Source organism: Actinia tenebrosa, unplaced genomic scaffold (genome assembly GCF_029948245.1).
Source record: "Actinia tenebrosa isolate PJP-AT-01 unplaced genomic scaffold, QUT_ActTen_1.0 PGA_scaffold15__27_contigs__length_11533743, whole genome shotgun sequence".
NCBI lineage: Eukaryota > Metazoa > Cnidaria > Anthozoa > Actiniaria > Actiniidae > Actinia > Actinia tenebrosa.
Window position 1 is genome coordinate 6,651,695 of NW_028292575.1, and position 16,032 is coordinate 6,667,726.

The 16,032-nt window shown below is 38.3% G+C and overlaps 2 protein-coding genes across 2 annotated transcripts; one reads left to right on the forward strand and one right to left on the reverse strand.

Moving 5' to 3' along the window:
- Nucleotides 1-431: 431 nt before the first annotated feature.
- Nucleotides 432-13,369, forward strand: LOC116301279 (nucleoporin NDC1). The gene is made up of 23 exons (XM_089030882.1): nucleotides 432-609; nucleotides 882-1,002; nucleotides 1,616-1,717; nucleotides 2,116-2,281; nucleotides 2,637-2,700; nucleotides 3,290-3,355; nucleotides 4,060-4,131; nucleotides 4,227-4,263; nucleotides 4,665-4,716; nucleotides 5,083-5,215; nucleotides 5,963-6,055; nucleotides 6,430-6,511; nucleotides 6,682-6,843; nucleotides 7,135-7,239; nucleotides 7,782-7,882; nucleotides 8,659-8,700; nucleotides 9,117-9,167; nucleotides 9,276-9,339; nucleotides 9,783-9,841; nucleotides 10,564-10,605; nucleotides 11,397-11,508; nucleotides 11,881-11,932; nucleotides 12,624-13,369. Exons 1-23 carry the CDS (start codon nucleotides 541-543, stop codon nucleotides 12,685-12,687), a joined length of 1,911 nt encoding a protein of 636 aa, XP_088887008.1. The 5' UTR covers nucleotides 432-540; the 3' UTR covers nucleotides 12,688-13,369.
- Nucleotides 13,370-13,747: 378 nt separating this feature from the next.
- On the reverse strand, nucleotides 13,748-15,451 carry LOC116301274 (creatine kinase B-type-like). The gene is made up of 3 exons (XM_031710307.1): nucleotides 14,857-15,451; nucleotides 14,214-14,626; nucleotides 13,748-14,052 (listed from the first exon to the last, which is right to left on the reverse strand). Exons 1-3 carry the CDS (start codon nucleotides 15,449-15,451, stop codon nucleotides 13,825-13,827), a joined length of 1,236 nt encoding a protein of 411 aa, XP_031566167.1. The 3' UTR covers nucleotides 13,748-13,824.
- Nucleotides 15,452-16,032: the final 581 nt, after the last annotated feature.

Sequence of the window (16,032 nt, forward strand, 5' to 3'; positions counted from 1 at the left end):
TTTGCATTTTGTGGGAATATTCTAATAAATTCTTGAAGAAATCAACTAGAGTAATTTTATTTAACCCGTGAAAAAGTAGTGCTCATAATAGTAGCAGGCTCTAATTCCTTTGTTTTCTTTTGTTTTTTATCAACTAGTCCTATTACACTAAACAGTCATTTTTCTTTTGCGGGTTAAATCACGGTAATGCCTTTTACATGTTGACCACTCCCTTACACCCTTTCCTTCGTGTATTTGTTCATTTTCCTTTTATAAGCTTGCTCGACTCCCCCTCCCTTATATTATATCTACTTGAAAAACAACGAACGTCTCTCAATTTGCACCACCCTACCCCTCCCGGCCCTAATGAGTGTTTGGGCGCTTGAAATTTTGGGCTTCCTGTGTTACTAAAAGATTTCAATGTGGGATCCCTGTGTAATCCTCTAGAAGGAAAAAGATGGCGGGCGGTTTTGAAGTTCCCTCAAACCTCCACGTGAAAGACTAACTGATTGCTAACATCTTTTGAGTATTTGTTAAGCATAATCCACTAAAGCATAAAATATGTCTCAAAACGGACTAAATGGAGAAGTCAATGGACAGAAAAAAGATACAAAATGGTTCACTGAAGGAGTAAGTTTCTTTCTTGTTTTATACTCGTTTTCTTGTTCTTCAAAAGAATGCAAGGAAGTTAACTTTTATTAGGGTATTGAGTCGCTATGTTGTTAAAGATATTTAAAAGAAAACTTCAAGTGTTACAGCAATTTCAATTTTAAGCTGTAGATTAGCACAAAACATATTGTACATCATGATAATGTAAAGGTCACTATGACAATAGCTTTACAGTATGTACAATATTCAAATGTCATCTTTCTTTTATGATCTTGTTGTATTAATGCTTGTAGGAGTTGCTATGGAGAACAGGAGCCAGTGTAGTATGGTTAATTCTCTGTCTCCCTTGTGCTCTGCTGGTCTTTGCTGGAGTTGTTTCTGTGAATATTTTTCATCCTATAACATGGCTATCAGGTAAAGTATGGACAGTACTGCATGCAGTCTCTACCCAATGTCAATCTGTTCAGAGTTTCTGCAAATTTAACTTGCTTTCAGATGTCTTTGGGTTTTCCTTTTATCAATTGCTGGGTTTCATATTACATAATTTCCTGTCTTATGCAGAATGTTCAATGGAATTCTTTCTGGCTGACAGCACATGGTCAGTGTTTGAACACCGTTTGGCGCAGATAATAAGATTTTTATCAGTTGATTGAAACCCAGCAATGAAACAAACTTTTCAGTTGCAGGATATTCTTTGTTTGCATCAATACCTGGGTTCATCGTCATATGTGGGCAAAATTGTTCGTTTATTCTCTAGAGAGATGAGGCGGTAAGCCTCATTTTTTACGCAACTTGAAGTCATGAAAGGTCCTCTTTTTCAGTTGTTTTTATACAAGGCTCATAATTTACCTATTACACATGTGTTTTTCTCTACTGTGCTTTGAATCCTTTTTCTCTGGGTACTCCGTATTTCTCTCTCTTCAAAAATCAACCCCCACAGGGTATAAACAGCCCTGGTATCTGTCCTTCAACCCATCCCACCCCTTACCACTCAACATTCTAAAGTTTGATTTGTTCTTTTGGACAGATATCTTTGGTACATTAATTGCTGCCTATTTTTGGTTTGTTGTAATTTTCTATGGCATCATAACTGGACTTCTTGCAATATCTAACAACAAGTTCAACTCAGGTAGATAAAGATTCTAAAGAAACAGTGAAGCAATAAAAATATTTTATGATAATATTTTTTTATCCTCAAAATAGAGCAATCTGATTGGCTGTGGGAAAGGGCAGTATTTTCTATTTCTGACAACGGTCTAGTATCGATCCTGGATGCTATACCACCCACATTTATGTATGGAATAATGGATTGCATAAAGACAAAACAAATTGCAAAACAAGTGCAAAAGTAAATGGGAAAAGTTATATACTATCCTAAGATTTGTCCAAATAGAGAAAACTGTGCACTCAGCATTGTAAACAGACTGACACAGTCTTTCCCTATCCTGACCTCTTGGCCAGTTAGTAACCTCTATTACTCTATTAGAAATTATCATTTATAGCATATATATATTTTTTACTTTGCAGTTCAAGATGTCATTCACAAAAACAGGATTTCCAGCCTGCTATTCCTGGTTTATCCTCCTCATCTCTTTCACATGTTCCTGTACAGTGTGGGTGGAATGTTCTCAACTTGGTTCTTGTTGAGCATCAATAGTCCACCATTTGATTCTCTGACAACCTTCAAATCTGAGTATGTTTTATTCCTTCGTTCATTTGTTTGTTTTGTTCTTTCGTTCGTTTGTTTGTTTGTTCTTTCGTTCATTTGTTTGTTTGTTTGTTCGTTCGTCCGTTTAATCGTTCATTTATTTTATCAATCCTTCTCTCTATATATAATGAAGTAACCCGTGACTACAGTATAATCTAGTACTTTATTATTGAACAAACTCAACACTGTCAAACAAACATGGCTGCTCTTGAGTCCTGCGCTCCAGAGTCACATGACTTGCACCCAGGTTACTACAATACACCTCTATGAGATTCCCTATTACTTAATTGATACATCTACTTATTTACATATATGTATTTTTTCCCCTGTAAACTTCCAGATCTGAAGAGGAATGTTTTCTTAATGAACATGGAGTATTTGTCCTTACTTTTGGGGGATGGCTGGTAAGATAAAAAAAAAAGTTAAATTTAAATTGTTGTTTGACCCACCCCCCTCCCCCATGACCTGTGTCCTATTGTCTGCTCCAGACACCACTAACCACACCCCCACCACCTGATAATTCCATAACAGCCAATCACACGCGCCCTCTAGCGATTGTTTTTGTCGCGACAAAGAAGGTTTTGGTGGATGTCAATCACAAGGGGTTTCCATAATATTGTCGGAAAACACAAAGCTATAAGGGCACATGCCTATAGAATGTCATGGAAACAACTTGATTGACGTCCACCAAAAGCTTCTTCGTTGCGACAGAAACAATCGTTAGAGAAGCATGTGTGATTGAGAATGGCTGTAAAACAAGTGCTACAATAATACTTTCCACATCTTCTAGATCTGTACTTAATACTGTAAGCACCTGTGTATAATGCACACTTTTTTCAGAAAAAAAAAAGCGGCTCAAAAATCATGAAGCATCTTCATACTTTGATCACACTTTTTCAACTTTTGTCTTAACGCCACACTTGCTCTTATATTTACATCAAAATTATTTTCCCATCACTGATATAAAAAGAGGAATTTTTTTCTGTGTTTCAGGGTTTTTATGCAAGCCTTCAATACTTTTCCAATAAAGAATTCCATTTTACATTTCCTTTAATACAAGTGAGTACCTACGAAAAAGTAAAATTACTAAAGAACATGACCCTTAGCTTGTATGTGTACTAGATCTACTAATGATCACTGATATGAAATGGTACATTGTATATATATAGCTGTCTAACTAGATTAACTTTTTACCTCATTCCCAAGCACTATAACTTATCTATATTTTCACATATTTTCATCTTTGCATCATAATTACTGCTACCTAACATCTATTTCACCCCGGCCTGCTCTCAGTCTGACCTCTAGCTCAGCTGGTAGAGCATCGGTAGTACAATTCCGAAGGTCAGTGGGTTCGATTCCCAGCGAGGTCGGAAATTAATTTTTCCAAATTTAATTCCAAGGGCTTTCGCCCGGAATAACCTCGTTCCCAAGCACTATGACTTATCTATATTTCTATATCTTCATCGTTCCCAAGCACTATAACTTATCTATATTTCTATATCTTCATCGTTCCCAAGCACTATAACTTATCTATATTTCTATATCTTCATCGTTCCCAAGCACTATAACTTATCTATATTTCTATATCTTCATAGATTAACTTTTTAGTTATTTTAGATAGCTTGTACCTTACGTTCTGAACAATTCCTCTTTAATATCTTTGATTGATGTAAACATTGAGCTACTAAATAAATCTATGTCTGTCTATATTCATTCTTTTCTTTACATTTTGATAAATTAATGATTATTTTATTTTTTAGCAAAGAAAATTCTTTAGGATCAAGGCATTTATTTGGCCATGTATTTACAAAGCTGTAGTTTTAACATTCAAGGTAGTACACTGTAACTTCCATAATAATTACAAATTTGAAGTAAACATGTCATTAAAGTATTCACTAACTGTTCATTGTGTTTTAATGATTTCTAGGCCTTGAGGTGGTACTATCTACTGTATTATCTGTTTGGTAAGCTGAGAGTATGTTTTCATTCATTTAAGCTTGACTGCAGTCAATCGAATATATTGCATAATCAGGAAATCATCCTTCCTTGCTTGACAGTGAAATCCATAAGTTCAATCATGGATGATAAAATGCCTAGTACACACTCGGCCAATGAAATTTATACAGATTTAACATATTACACATGCCCAGAAAATAATCCTTTATTAAATTTATGGTTGATAAAACAAACTATTATGAAATGATCCTTTGTTTGCGCGTTAGTGAAATCTGGAGAACAAGCTTAGCCAGTCAAAAAAAAAATAAAATAAAATACAGGGAACCCTAAAAATTAGTGTTATGCCTCACCTGGCTGCTCACAGTAATATTATACACTTTTTGACCTTATTTTCTTTGGTGCCTTATAGGTAATATTCCTAAGAATCTGATTGCAGGCTTCCTAGTAGCTACTATTGACAGGTAATACCGGCCAGTCAGATGCAAGATAATGAAATGAAGAAATAGAAAACATGTGCGCGTGCTGTGTGCTGTTATAAAGCACGCAGGGGTTGGCAGAACATGAGAGAAGTGTTAGGAGAAAAACGACGCGTAGCGGAGTGCTTCTGGACACTTCTCGAGTGTTCTGCCAATCCCCAAGTGCTTTATGACTGCACACAACAAAGCAAGCAAGTTTTGATGTTCTGTGCACGCAATGCTCGACTCACATGTTGATTTTTACAATGAATCATCTATTAATGACATCTAATGTTTAAAAAAGTGACCTTAATATATCTTTTGTATTTTCTTTGGCTCAAAATCATAAATATTATCCAAATTAATTTCTAGAAATTCAGTGGCAATAGACTCTATTGCTGGACTGTTGAACCTCAGCTTGCTATGGGTGGTATTTTGTCAAGGAATCCTGCTATCATTTGTCTGGATTTTAGGCAACAATCTCTTCATAATATTTAATACACAGGTAACTTTCATGAAAAATATATATTAAGTCATAAAATCAGAGCTTAAAATAAGGGCCAGGCATGGGAAAATGTGTGGCCAGAACTGGGACTTTTCCAGTCAAATCTTTGCCTTGCTGGTCATTTTGACTAGTAACGTTTAGGAACAAAGGAGGCTAGGCTAAAACTAATGTCCTGTGATAAGGACTGGTGACTGATCAGCCGTTATTTTACGCCCTGTAATAGTAATTATATGTTTTTCACAAACTAGGGTAATGACTTGTTTTAACCTTAAGTTCCCATGGGAGCACATAGACATAGGCTACCACAGCACTTACTTGATTGACATGGGGTAAAACACATGTGGAATAGGGTTAAGAGCGCTCTCCTCTTACAAATGTGACTCAGGAGAGATGTGACTCAGGTTTGATTCCTGGGCTCAGCATCGTATATGAGTAGAGTTGAAGCATATTTTTTGGTTTTTTTTTCCTTTTTTTGAGGAATTTTGTCCATGTTCTCCAGTTTTCCTCCCTTCACAAAAGGTCAAAAGTTTTATCCAGTAGCTTTTGAGTACTGCCATACCCTCATAAAACAAGGATGAATTTATTTAATATTTATTTTATTTTAAGGCTACCAAAATAGTTGCAGCACCAAGACTGAAAAATCCCTTGTGCTGTTCTTTATTAACCAGCAACCCTAAGAGACCCTTGTGTCTGGGGGGAGTGACCTTGTGCTTGATAGTGCTGACATTTTATTGGTCAACTTTTCAGGCCTATCAGTTTCCAATTGAGTCACCTGTTACACAGAATAAGGATAAATGTCTTCCTGTCGTTATCAAAACAAAAAGTGTGCCATTGTTAAGGGTGAGTTATCAAAGGAAGAGGGCTAGCGTTTTAATGTTGGTTGATTGTTTGTGTTTATAATGATGGGATCATAAATAAGTGGTTCTGATGGTGATGATGCAAGGGCAGATCCAGCCAAAATTTTAGAGGGGGGGCGAATTGAGTTTCTTCCGAAAACAATAAAGAAAGCATCGAATTCTTCAGTTTTTTTTTTTTTTTTTCTGCTGAGGGGGGCTTCAGCCCCCCTTTGCCCCCCTGGATCTGCCCTTGTGACGATAGGGAGTAGTTGATAGGGAAGATCATCTTAGAAGTATGATGGCACCTGTTGATAAAAAGAGATCAAAACTGTTACTACAGTACCAATAGTAGCTGATACCTTTTTTCTATTCCTTTAGTATCTTGCTTTCCTGGACCTCTGTCAGCTCTCGCAATTTAGCAGCACAAGAAGAAAGCAAATATTTTGTCTCACACAACCAGGTAATTGGCTTGTCCGCAGACAGATCATTCTCATCTCCCCTCAGTCCCTCTTCAATGTTGGCTCTTCCTATTCCTTCCCTTCTGACAGACCTCACCATTTCTCTCTTTTTAACCCTCATAACTAAAAACATTTTGTATTTGCTATAATTTTTTTTTGCTTGGTTTAACAGGCGGAAGGCCTGCGAATTGGTCCAATATTTCCGAAGAATGTCTCGCCATGCTGAATGCATTCACTGCCGATATGAACTCACTGATGGAATACCAGACACACCAAAGACAACAGAACTCTGAACCATGGATGTATGCAAGAACACCTACTAATGGACCTCTTGGTAGGTTTCCATGGCAACAGGCCTTTTTTGTTTGATACCATGACAACCACACTGACAAAATGTCCATGTGACAGATAGCACATACATGTACTGTACTAGCTGATTTACTAGCTGATGTGAAATAGTGGCATAGAAATGATGCCTCTGCAAAACTGAGGTGTCGTGAGTAGAGGTCTGTTATTCAGTTCCATGGCAACCATAGAGTATGACAGTAATTTTGAGAATGGTTGTATAATCTATGGTATCCTTGAGGGCTATAATTTAACTATAATCATTTTCTTTTCTTTATAGGCTCTTTTGCGTCACCTACTTTTACGAACACTTCCAAGGGTATTACTCCACCAACACCACTGAATTCTACAACTCCCAGGCCTAGACTTTGGTCATCTGTTCGAGGTACTGTAATTGCTAGCTTTCACTTTACATCTACTCCTTTCTCGTGTAGAATGTTCAGCTGAATCACAAACAAGTTTTTAATAGAATTCTTTCTGGTTGACAGCACATTGTTGTCAGTGTTTGACCACCATTTGGAGCAGATAATGAGATTCAAATGATTATATCAGCTGATTGAAACCCAGCAATAGAATTCTTTCTGGTTGACAGCACATGGTCGTCAGTGTTTGACCACCATTTGGAGCAGATAATGAGATTCAAATGATTATATCAGCTGATTGAAACCCAGCAATAGAATTCTTTCTGGTTGACAATACATAGTGGTCAGTGTTTGACCACCATTTGGAGTAGATAATGAGATTCAAAGACTTTATGAGCTGATTGAAACCCAGCAATACTAGTACATTACTAGCTAGGGCTTGGAGTAAACTTTGCTGGCACACAGAGAGTTCTAAAAATAATGTCTCTTTTTTTAAAAAACAACTATAGTTAGGTACATGGTCAATAAATGTAAGAAAACATCTTTTATTCTATTTCAATCCCAGAGGAAAGCAGTGCAACTCAACGTTTCTCTTCTCCAAGAGATACTTCTCTTGTATCAAAAAATACTCCTCTTCAGAAAAGTGTTATTCCTGAGAATAAAAAGGTAAAAAGTTTTCTTGTCTCTACATTTGACAGCACAGTGCTTCCTCTCTTACAGTACATGAAGTGAACAGTAAGAGAACAGTTGCTGAGGTCCCAAAATGTTCTTCCCATATATTTAAGGAATATAAAATTTCTCTGTACTGTTATATAAACACGCTGGGAGTTATAGAGCATGAGAGAAGCATTATTTTAGTAATACAGTACAAGGCGTAGATGAGTGTTTCTCTGGCTTTTCAAATGCTCTACAGCTCCAAGAGTATTAATATCGCAATATAGAGTCATAAGCAGATGTTTTATATTCCATTTGCTTTTTCAAAAACAAAACTGAACTGTTTTGAGCTAGCATGTCTGTTTCCTCAAAAATAAACATGTTAGCCAGCCAATCAGTGTCTGCATTATATTTCCAATAGTTTATATGTAATTTCCAATAAAACAATCCCTGTTTGGAGGACATCCTTCATTGAATGGACATGGAAACCTCATTGCACGGTACTTATTGTATAATAACCCTAAATTCAGTAGACAACTCTTACTCGGCAGACACTACTCAAAATTTTAAATAGGTGTCCACTTAATACATGCAGGTATAATAATAATATTAATAATAGTAATAATAATAATAATAATAATTTATTTAAAGTTGATAACGTGGGAAGTGGTTGCCCAATCTTCCGAGCAACGAGCCTCATGTTAAAAACACTTGACCATTGTACAGTGTAGTTCTTCCTGTGAAAGAGCACCTTGTAAGTGAAGGTTTTCTCATATTTTCGTTGATAGGTGGATGCTTTACCATGGAGAATAAAACAAATCCCTCACCATGTAAGTCCATGTCTCCCTCCCTATATCTTTGAATTAACAATTATTCGCCAAAGGTGAAGTGAATATCAGGGGATATTTACCAAGAAGTGAGCTTGGAGAGGCGAGGTAGATATTCTCCGATATTCACTGAGGCTGAGGCAAAGAATTGTTTTAGTATGAATACACAGGTGATTCTTTTAAAAAAAGAAAAAAATAAGATAAAAGACATTTTTTCCCAGTAACAGCAACAAAGTGGCTGGCCGCCATTTTGGATTTGTGTGTTAATAAGGCCTCAATATCTACTGACCATATGTTTTTCATTTTGATATTGAGAAATAAAAAACACCCTAATTATGTTCCAGGAAGAGCCTGTGTTAGACCCTTTTAGCCTCTAGTAGTGAAAGGGTTAAACCTGACTTTTTATCTCTAATTTTTAGTTTGCAAATTTTATGAAGGACAGGCCAGTAATTGGATACCTATTCAACGAGGTAAGAAATGGCCATAAATAATTGGAAATTTTCTCATTAAATGAGAGAATTTTGTCAATTCATTTCTAGAGATTAACACTACATTCAATGGTTATGCATCTTGTTTAGATTCCTGGATCTCGTGCTGAGGCATTGTTCGTAGACTGTCAGCTTCAAATTTGGGCTGTACAAGGTATGACACTGCTTACATAAATGGAATGTTTTTTGTTATGTTTCAGGGGTTCCATTATGGGTTGGGGATCAAAGAATGCTTTGATAAATGAACATAAACTACCATTAATAGCTTAGTAATTTAAAAGTTGGTCCTCAGGAATCTCCAGCTAGTTCATTACATTCTCCTATCATTTCAAAACTTGATAAAACCCACAATGTATTACGTGATTATACCAACTAAGGCCACAAATTTTTATATTTACAATACACTCTACAAAATTACTTGATTCTGATTGGACAAGAGGAGTACAATTAAATCCCAAATTGTACTCTGTAGAGTCCCAATTCTTAGCTAATTTTTTTTTTTTTTTTTTTTTTTTTTTTGCACAGTCTTCAAAAAATATATAATTGTGCAGAGAAGAATAAAGTTAAGGTTATTGTTAATCATTCCTTTTCCTCCAGGAATATCTCGACTTGTTGTTGCCTCGTTTACTGAGGATACTTTTGGAGTTGTGCAAAAAGTAGGTTTATACACTGAATCAAAATATGGCAACCAATTTAATAATAATAATAATAATAATAATAATATTTATTTATACACGATAAGTTATATACAGCGTAGCTGATGTGATCGTGTTCTAATCCTAGGTCCTAAGCTATACTAGTCCTCTCACTCTCACCCACACACATTCTCTTTCTCTCTCTCTCTCTCTCTCTCTCTCTCTCTCTCTCTCTCTCTCTCTCTCGATCTTATCTACTACTAAGCTAATTATTACATAATTTAATATTTTGACTGGAAAGAGATATTACATCTTTAGTTGAGATATGAATTGAATAACTATTGTTCTGGATTGACAAGCATCTCATCCATGTGAAAAGGCTAATGTTTTCACGTGAACATGAGGCTAGTCAGTTGCTAGTCAGTGCAGGACAATAGATATTTGAATTGGTTGCCATATTTTGATTCGGTGTATAGGATTATGGGCTTTTATTCTCTTACCTGTCTTTTCCTCTTCTGCTTTCTCTTCAACCCCCTTCCTCCCTCTCCCTCTCCCTCTCCCTCTCCCTCTAGTTCTCTCTCTCTTTCTCTCCCTCTCCTTCTTCCTCTCCCTCTCCTATAGGGCTCCCGTTGATAGCAGTACTTTTGTTACTGAAGGGGATACCCTGCTTAAATAACGGTTTTCATTCATTCATTCCCCTAATGTGGTATCTATGTACATCGTTTTTGATTTTTTTCTTCCAGACCCTCCCAGATATCATGACATCATTGCTTGCCTTGCTACAGGTAAAAACGAGTTTCTCGATTGGTAATGTAATGTAATGTTTTCTCATTTCAAACATGTTAGGGATGAGATTCTTTGCTTGAGCTACGGCCCTGATTTATGTGTATTATCCAACGTATCCAGAAAACAAAGAAATCAGTACTCATGAGAACAGCACACTGCCTGAAATGGGAAAACATTACACAGGCTATAAGAGATGTGTGTTTATATTCAAATAATCACTATGATAGCTTGTCGTGCTCCAAGTCAACCTATCTCGTTACCTGCGAAAAGCTTTTGTTCAAGCAAAACAAGAGTTTATTGAACACAGTGAGTGAGTGAGGGGAGTGACGAGAGGTTGTCTGTCGCCCTTCAGCAGGGATATGCGTAGGGCAGCGGACTTTTGGAAACTCTATCTTATAACACAGCTGATGGACATGTTATGCGCTAGTTGCAGTTGTCTGTTATTCAATAGTAGTTTACAGCCCATTTCATGTTTCCTTGACCTAACTGACTCCAGGGGTACTTGCCATTTAATCGGAAGAACCAGAAATTCCGGTTTAAGAAAAACATTTATGTATCATTGCGATCGGAAAGTTCCGGAAAACTCGGTCATCCAATCGAGGTAATCCTTTTTTCCCGCCCTTTTCGGTTCTTTCGGTAGACGCGTGTACCATTTTTCGAAAGTCAAAGTTTCCCGCTCTTTCCTTACCATTAGCGAATAAATTTCCAACCGGATGGATTGGTTTAAATGGTAAGCACTCCAGACCTGTTAGTTGCCAGGTATAGGTGTTTCTTTCATAATGTTTTCCAGGCTCTTGATCGCTACGCCAAGTTTCCTACCGCTGGTTACCAGGCTTCTGCTATCCAGGCAAGGCCTCCTCGTCCACGTGGTAAAGAAGGAATGCGTTATAACCTGAGAGCAAGTGAGTAGATGATTTCTGTACTTTGCAGTACACGACACTTTCTGTTTGGACTCAATGAATGGCCCTTTTTAGCTTGGACGTTCCCTTTTCAGACGTGTGTTCGACAGAGTAACTCTTCTTCCACTGGATTCCAATCGGAATTTGATTTTTGCGGAGGGATAAGGTCGTTTGTTTAAGCTGTATCTATATTTATGTGTCTTCTCAAGCAAAACCGTTAAACAGAGAAATGATACTCTAGGGAATGACACGTGCTCTGAAATGGGAAAACATTGAACCCAATCTAAAAATCTCTACAGATACAGTAGCTTATAATAAGAGAGCAAAGCAAACATCTTCAATATTAATCTTACCTGTGCTCCCTTTGTTCCATAGCATTGGTCTCTTCTATCTATCACATTACTAACACTTTTGGCCAACACTTGAAGTAAGTACTACATCTATAGGTTATCACACAGAAGGCTGAACGGTAATGAAAATATTATAGTTAAGGAACGCGCACGCATGTCTCTACTGGGATATAAACACGTTGGGAGCTGTAGAGGAAGAACCGGAGAAGCAAGCTTTGGAACACCCTGCTCAGCCGAGTATTTCTCTTGATTTTCTTCGGCTTTTCTTTGAAAGGTTTACCACTCACAAACGACACCGAATCACGGAATCGAACCCAGGTAGCCTCGATGGAATGGAGGGGAAGACGTTTACATGCCGATGAGTAAAAGCTCATGCTTCACAAATTTCGGTGGTACGAGAAGGATAACTTCCTTCCTCCCTCCCTCCCTCCCTCCCCCCTACGGAAACCTGCCCAGCAACCGCAAAGGCAACGAACAGTCTTTTCTCGGGGACGGAGAAGGCAGAAGCAGTTCTTCGGCTGAAAAAGCACATCCTCAGGCCGGGGAGTCTCTCCGCCTCCTCCTACCCAGACTCGTAGAATCCCCTCCCGGAAGCCTCCTTCCAAGAAGATCCTCCCCCTCCTTCCTTCCGGCCCCACCTTCCTCTCCCCCCCCCCTCACCCCCATCCCTCCCTTTCTCCCTTCCTCTATTCCTTCCTTCTTTCCTCTCTCCCTCCCTCCCTCCCTTCTATTCAGTTATTTATTCATTTTTTTCCTTTCGCGTTCTAGTGGCATTCCTCTATCTCACGAACACCGAAGTAGACTACAAACCTTCATGGAAAATCGAGAATAAGTAAAATATATATAAAATATACTTCGCTTAAATAATATACCTTTCTCACGTGGCAGCCACATTACATCCATAGAAAGAAACCTTAGTTTCTTACCAAAAGTGTACCATTGACCTCGATTTCATAACCAAATATGACGAGAAAGAATCCCGTGACTAATTAGAACGGACCGCGCGTCTCGAAGTGTTAATAATGTTAATCATTATCGGGAACAAAAAGCTTGGAGTTCGAGGTACTTTTGATCCGGTATTTACCTTTTTTTTGTAATCATATATATTGTTTGTGAGTGTATTCCGCGCTGCCACTGAAGCGTCGTTAGAGTTGATATTGCAGTGCATTGTGGGGCTGTATTAAGGTACGCCATCTTGGAAATATGTCTCCTAAAACAGCCCCACAATGCACTGCAATGCCAACTCGATCCAGGTTTTTGTTCAACCTCGGAACGACTAATAAGGTGGAAAAAAATAATGACTAGAGTTTTTTCTACTGCTGTGTATGATAAGCATGTGCTACTGACGACTGACATTACTGATAATGGGGGCTGAAGGTGACAAACTCTTTCACCCTCCCTCCCCCTGGCTTCCACACTTCTAAGTGATCTACACTCTTGATGAAGTTTAGAATGCTATATTTACAATGTAAAAATATAAATAATCAGGAAATTACACAAATATGTTAGTTTCATGTTGTTCTATTTTGATTGAGTTACCCAGAAGTCTAATCATGTCTAAATTCATACCTCTACCACACTGACATACGTACACCTTTAACTAGCCAACTCCGCAGGCGATTCAGAACATAATTGGGATTCCTGTGTTGATATATATGGCTGACAAGAACGTTGCCATCTAATACATCCCTTATTGCTTTCACTCAAGCAGCCAATGGCCAACGACTTCCATCCTAACACCATCCCCTCTAAGAAATATAACATTTGACACAATTCTTTCATTGCTTCTCGGGTTATCTTTATTGTCGACAGAGACAAATGATGCTTTCCATTTATACAAGTGAAATATTTCCGAATTTCAAATATATCCAGTCAAAAACTATAGGGTAAAACATAACACTTTTGAAGCGTTGAATTAAAAAAGTAGTGTTTTTTTAAGAATCTAGGCAGATGCTGAAGAACTTTCCATCTACTTTGGAATAAGATCCTCGATACTTTTTCCTTTCTCCAATCGTTTTTCCATGTCGATCAACAGTGACACGCCATCGATTACTTTTTGGACCAACTCGACCTCAGAGAAACCAAGACGATCGGAATTTGAGATGTCATAGGTTCCGCCAACAGCTGCAGTGTCTACTCCTCCTGTTCCTCTCTTCTGAAGCCGCAGTTTATCCAGAATTATATCCAGACGTTTTTCCTTCAAATATAAATGAATAATTGAATGAATGAGGGGTCTTTATTTATCGTAAAAGAGGCAAACATTTATGTCAAATCATGGATAATTTAGTTTCCGCGGATTGTCCACGCTTTGTGACGTATTGCGGCTCAATTTCAATACTAATTTCTGAAATTATTTACCTTGGCGAGGTTTGGTAGTTTGACATGAACACCAGCCCTCAGCCCTGTACCGAGGTTACTGGGGCAAGTCAGGATATACCCCAGGTGTTGGTTCCACATGTATTCGTAGTTCTTTTGCTTGATCAAGCGTTCGACTTCATTCAGACCGCGGCAGAACCTCTCGAACACCGAGCGCATGTCTCCGCCCTTTTGCATAGAAATGAGTCTCGTGTGATCTTCCTCGTTCACCCATACAAGGAAGTTCTTGTTATTGTTATGCCAGATCCCGCGGGCATCGGGCCAGTCCCGCGCCATGCCCGCACAGGTGAGGAGCGGCGAGACGGGTTTGTCAAAGAGGAAATGGTCGTCAATAAGTTGTTGTTGTTCTTGTTCGGTCATACCGTTCAGCGGGTAATAACGGCCGGTTAGGTCGCCTAAGAACCGACAACAAGAAAATCAATGTATTTATTTATATTATTTGCAAAAATAATACCTAAGTGGGTCAACCAAAGCCTCTATTGATAAAATCGATGGAAAATTATTTTCATCGCATCAACTTTTTCGAAGGCGTGGATCGAAATATAAGACCAACTAAATTCATAATTTCATTCTTCAAAATCGTTTGTAATTATTCAAAGAAATTAAGACTGCGATTAAGATTTACCTGCAAGCCCGTCTAATGCATCACTGACAACCTTCTCTACCTCTCGTCGTTCTGCGCGTGTACAATGAGGTGGAAGACTGAACCCACGGATGGAACGGCCAGTGCGTACACGTGATGAGAGAACATACTTTTCGTCGAACTTTCCTCCTTTTATCTTGTTTGGGTTCAAGTCAGTCTTGTGTTTGTCGCTCTTCTTAAATCCACCATGTCTCTCCTCGATGATGGGATCAAATAGATCAGCGAATGTGTCGTAGGATTCCTCATCACCAGCCACAATACCCACGGTCGAGATGAAAGGATGGCCCGGGTTATCCACCCCAGTTTGGATGGCCTGATCAAGGGTGAATCCCGAAGCTGTGGACTTGTCCCGCAGTTTCGAGTACACTCGAGGCGTAAGATGCTTCGCCATTACGTTGTTGTGGTGTCGCAAGTCTGGGTAATCAGCCATCGATGAAAACTTCTCGTACGCGAGCTTGATTCCTGTGCGCGCGTCCACTTCACTTCTCCTTGCAAAGATGACGGCAAGTGCGGCTGCGCTGACACCAACACCAACAGCCGCTGACAATCGAACTCGAGAAATTCCAAAAAATGCCATGGTTTTTGAACAAACTATCTTGCGCAAAGCAATTGGTTGTGATTCTTGACTACGTACCTTAGGACCAAGGTTTGATTTAATCTAATTGTCGAATTAGCGCGAATTAATTACAGCAGTGATTGTGACGTCATTAACTTATAGGATAATGAAAATATCTAACGACAGGTAGCCCAATAAGGTAGATCCAAGGATCTAAGCAGTTTAGAAAAAACTGCTAAACACGGAATAATATCGTGAACTAAAACTGTTTTGAATTTTTTTTTTCTTTTTTTATAACCTGAAAGTCAATCTTTTACCTATAAGCTATATGAATTTCAAAGGCATTTCTAGTCTGTCTTTCAAACGCCTGGATACCCCCATTTTTTCCTTTGCGTAAATCATCAAGCAATTGCTAAAATTAGCCTTGTGAAATGAAATTTATAAAAACCAGACGCCTTATAGACTTTTACTGGGTTGCCTGTATCACGCACAGAGGCTTAGTACGGCTGAAGAAGTTTGCAATCTTAGCCCAAAGCTAATGGAATGTTTCACCGAAAAGAATGATTTCGTTTAACTCGTATTAGGCGATCTTCTCCCTTAAG

Coding starts and splice junctions, on each gene's coding strand:
- LOC116301279 (XM_089030882.1), top strand. CDS start 541: ATGTCTCAAAACGGACTAAATGGAGAAGTCAATGGACAGAAAAAAGAT. Junction 2,282..2,636: donor CTGACAACCTTCAAATCTGA/GTATGTTTTATT, acceptor GTAAACTTCCAG/ATCTGAAGAGGAATGTTTTC. Junction 2,701..3,289: donor TTACTTTTGGGGGATGGCTG/GTAAGATAAAAA, acceptor TCTGTGTTTCAG/GGTTTTTATGCAAGCCTTCA.
- LOC116301274 (XM_031710307.1), bottom strand. CDS start 15,451: ATGGCATTTTTTGGAATTTCTCGAGTTCGATTGTCAGCGGCTGTTGGT. Junction 14,627..14,856: donor TGCATTAGACGGGCTTGCAG/GTAAATCTTAAT, acceptor GTCGGTTCTTAG/GCGACCTAACCGGCCGTTAT. Junction 14,053..14,213: donor AACTACCAAACCTCGCCAAG/GTAAATAATTTC, acceptor TTATATTTGAAG/GAAAAACGTCTGGATATAAT.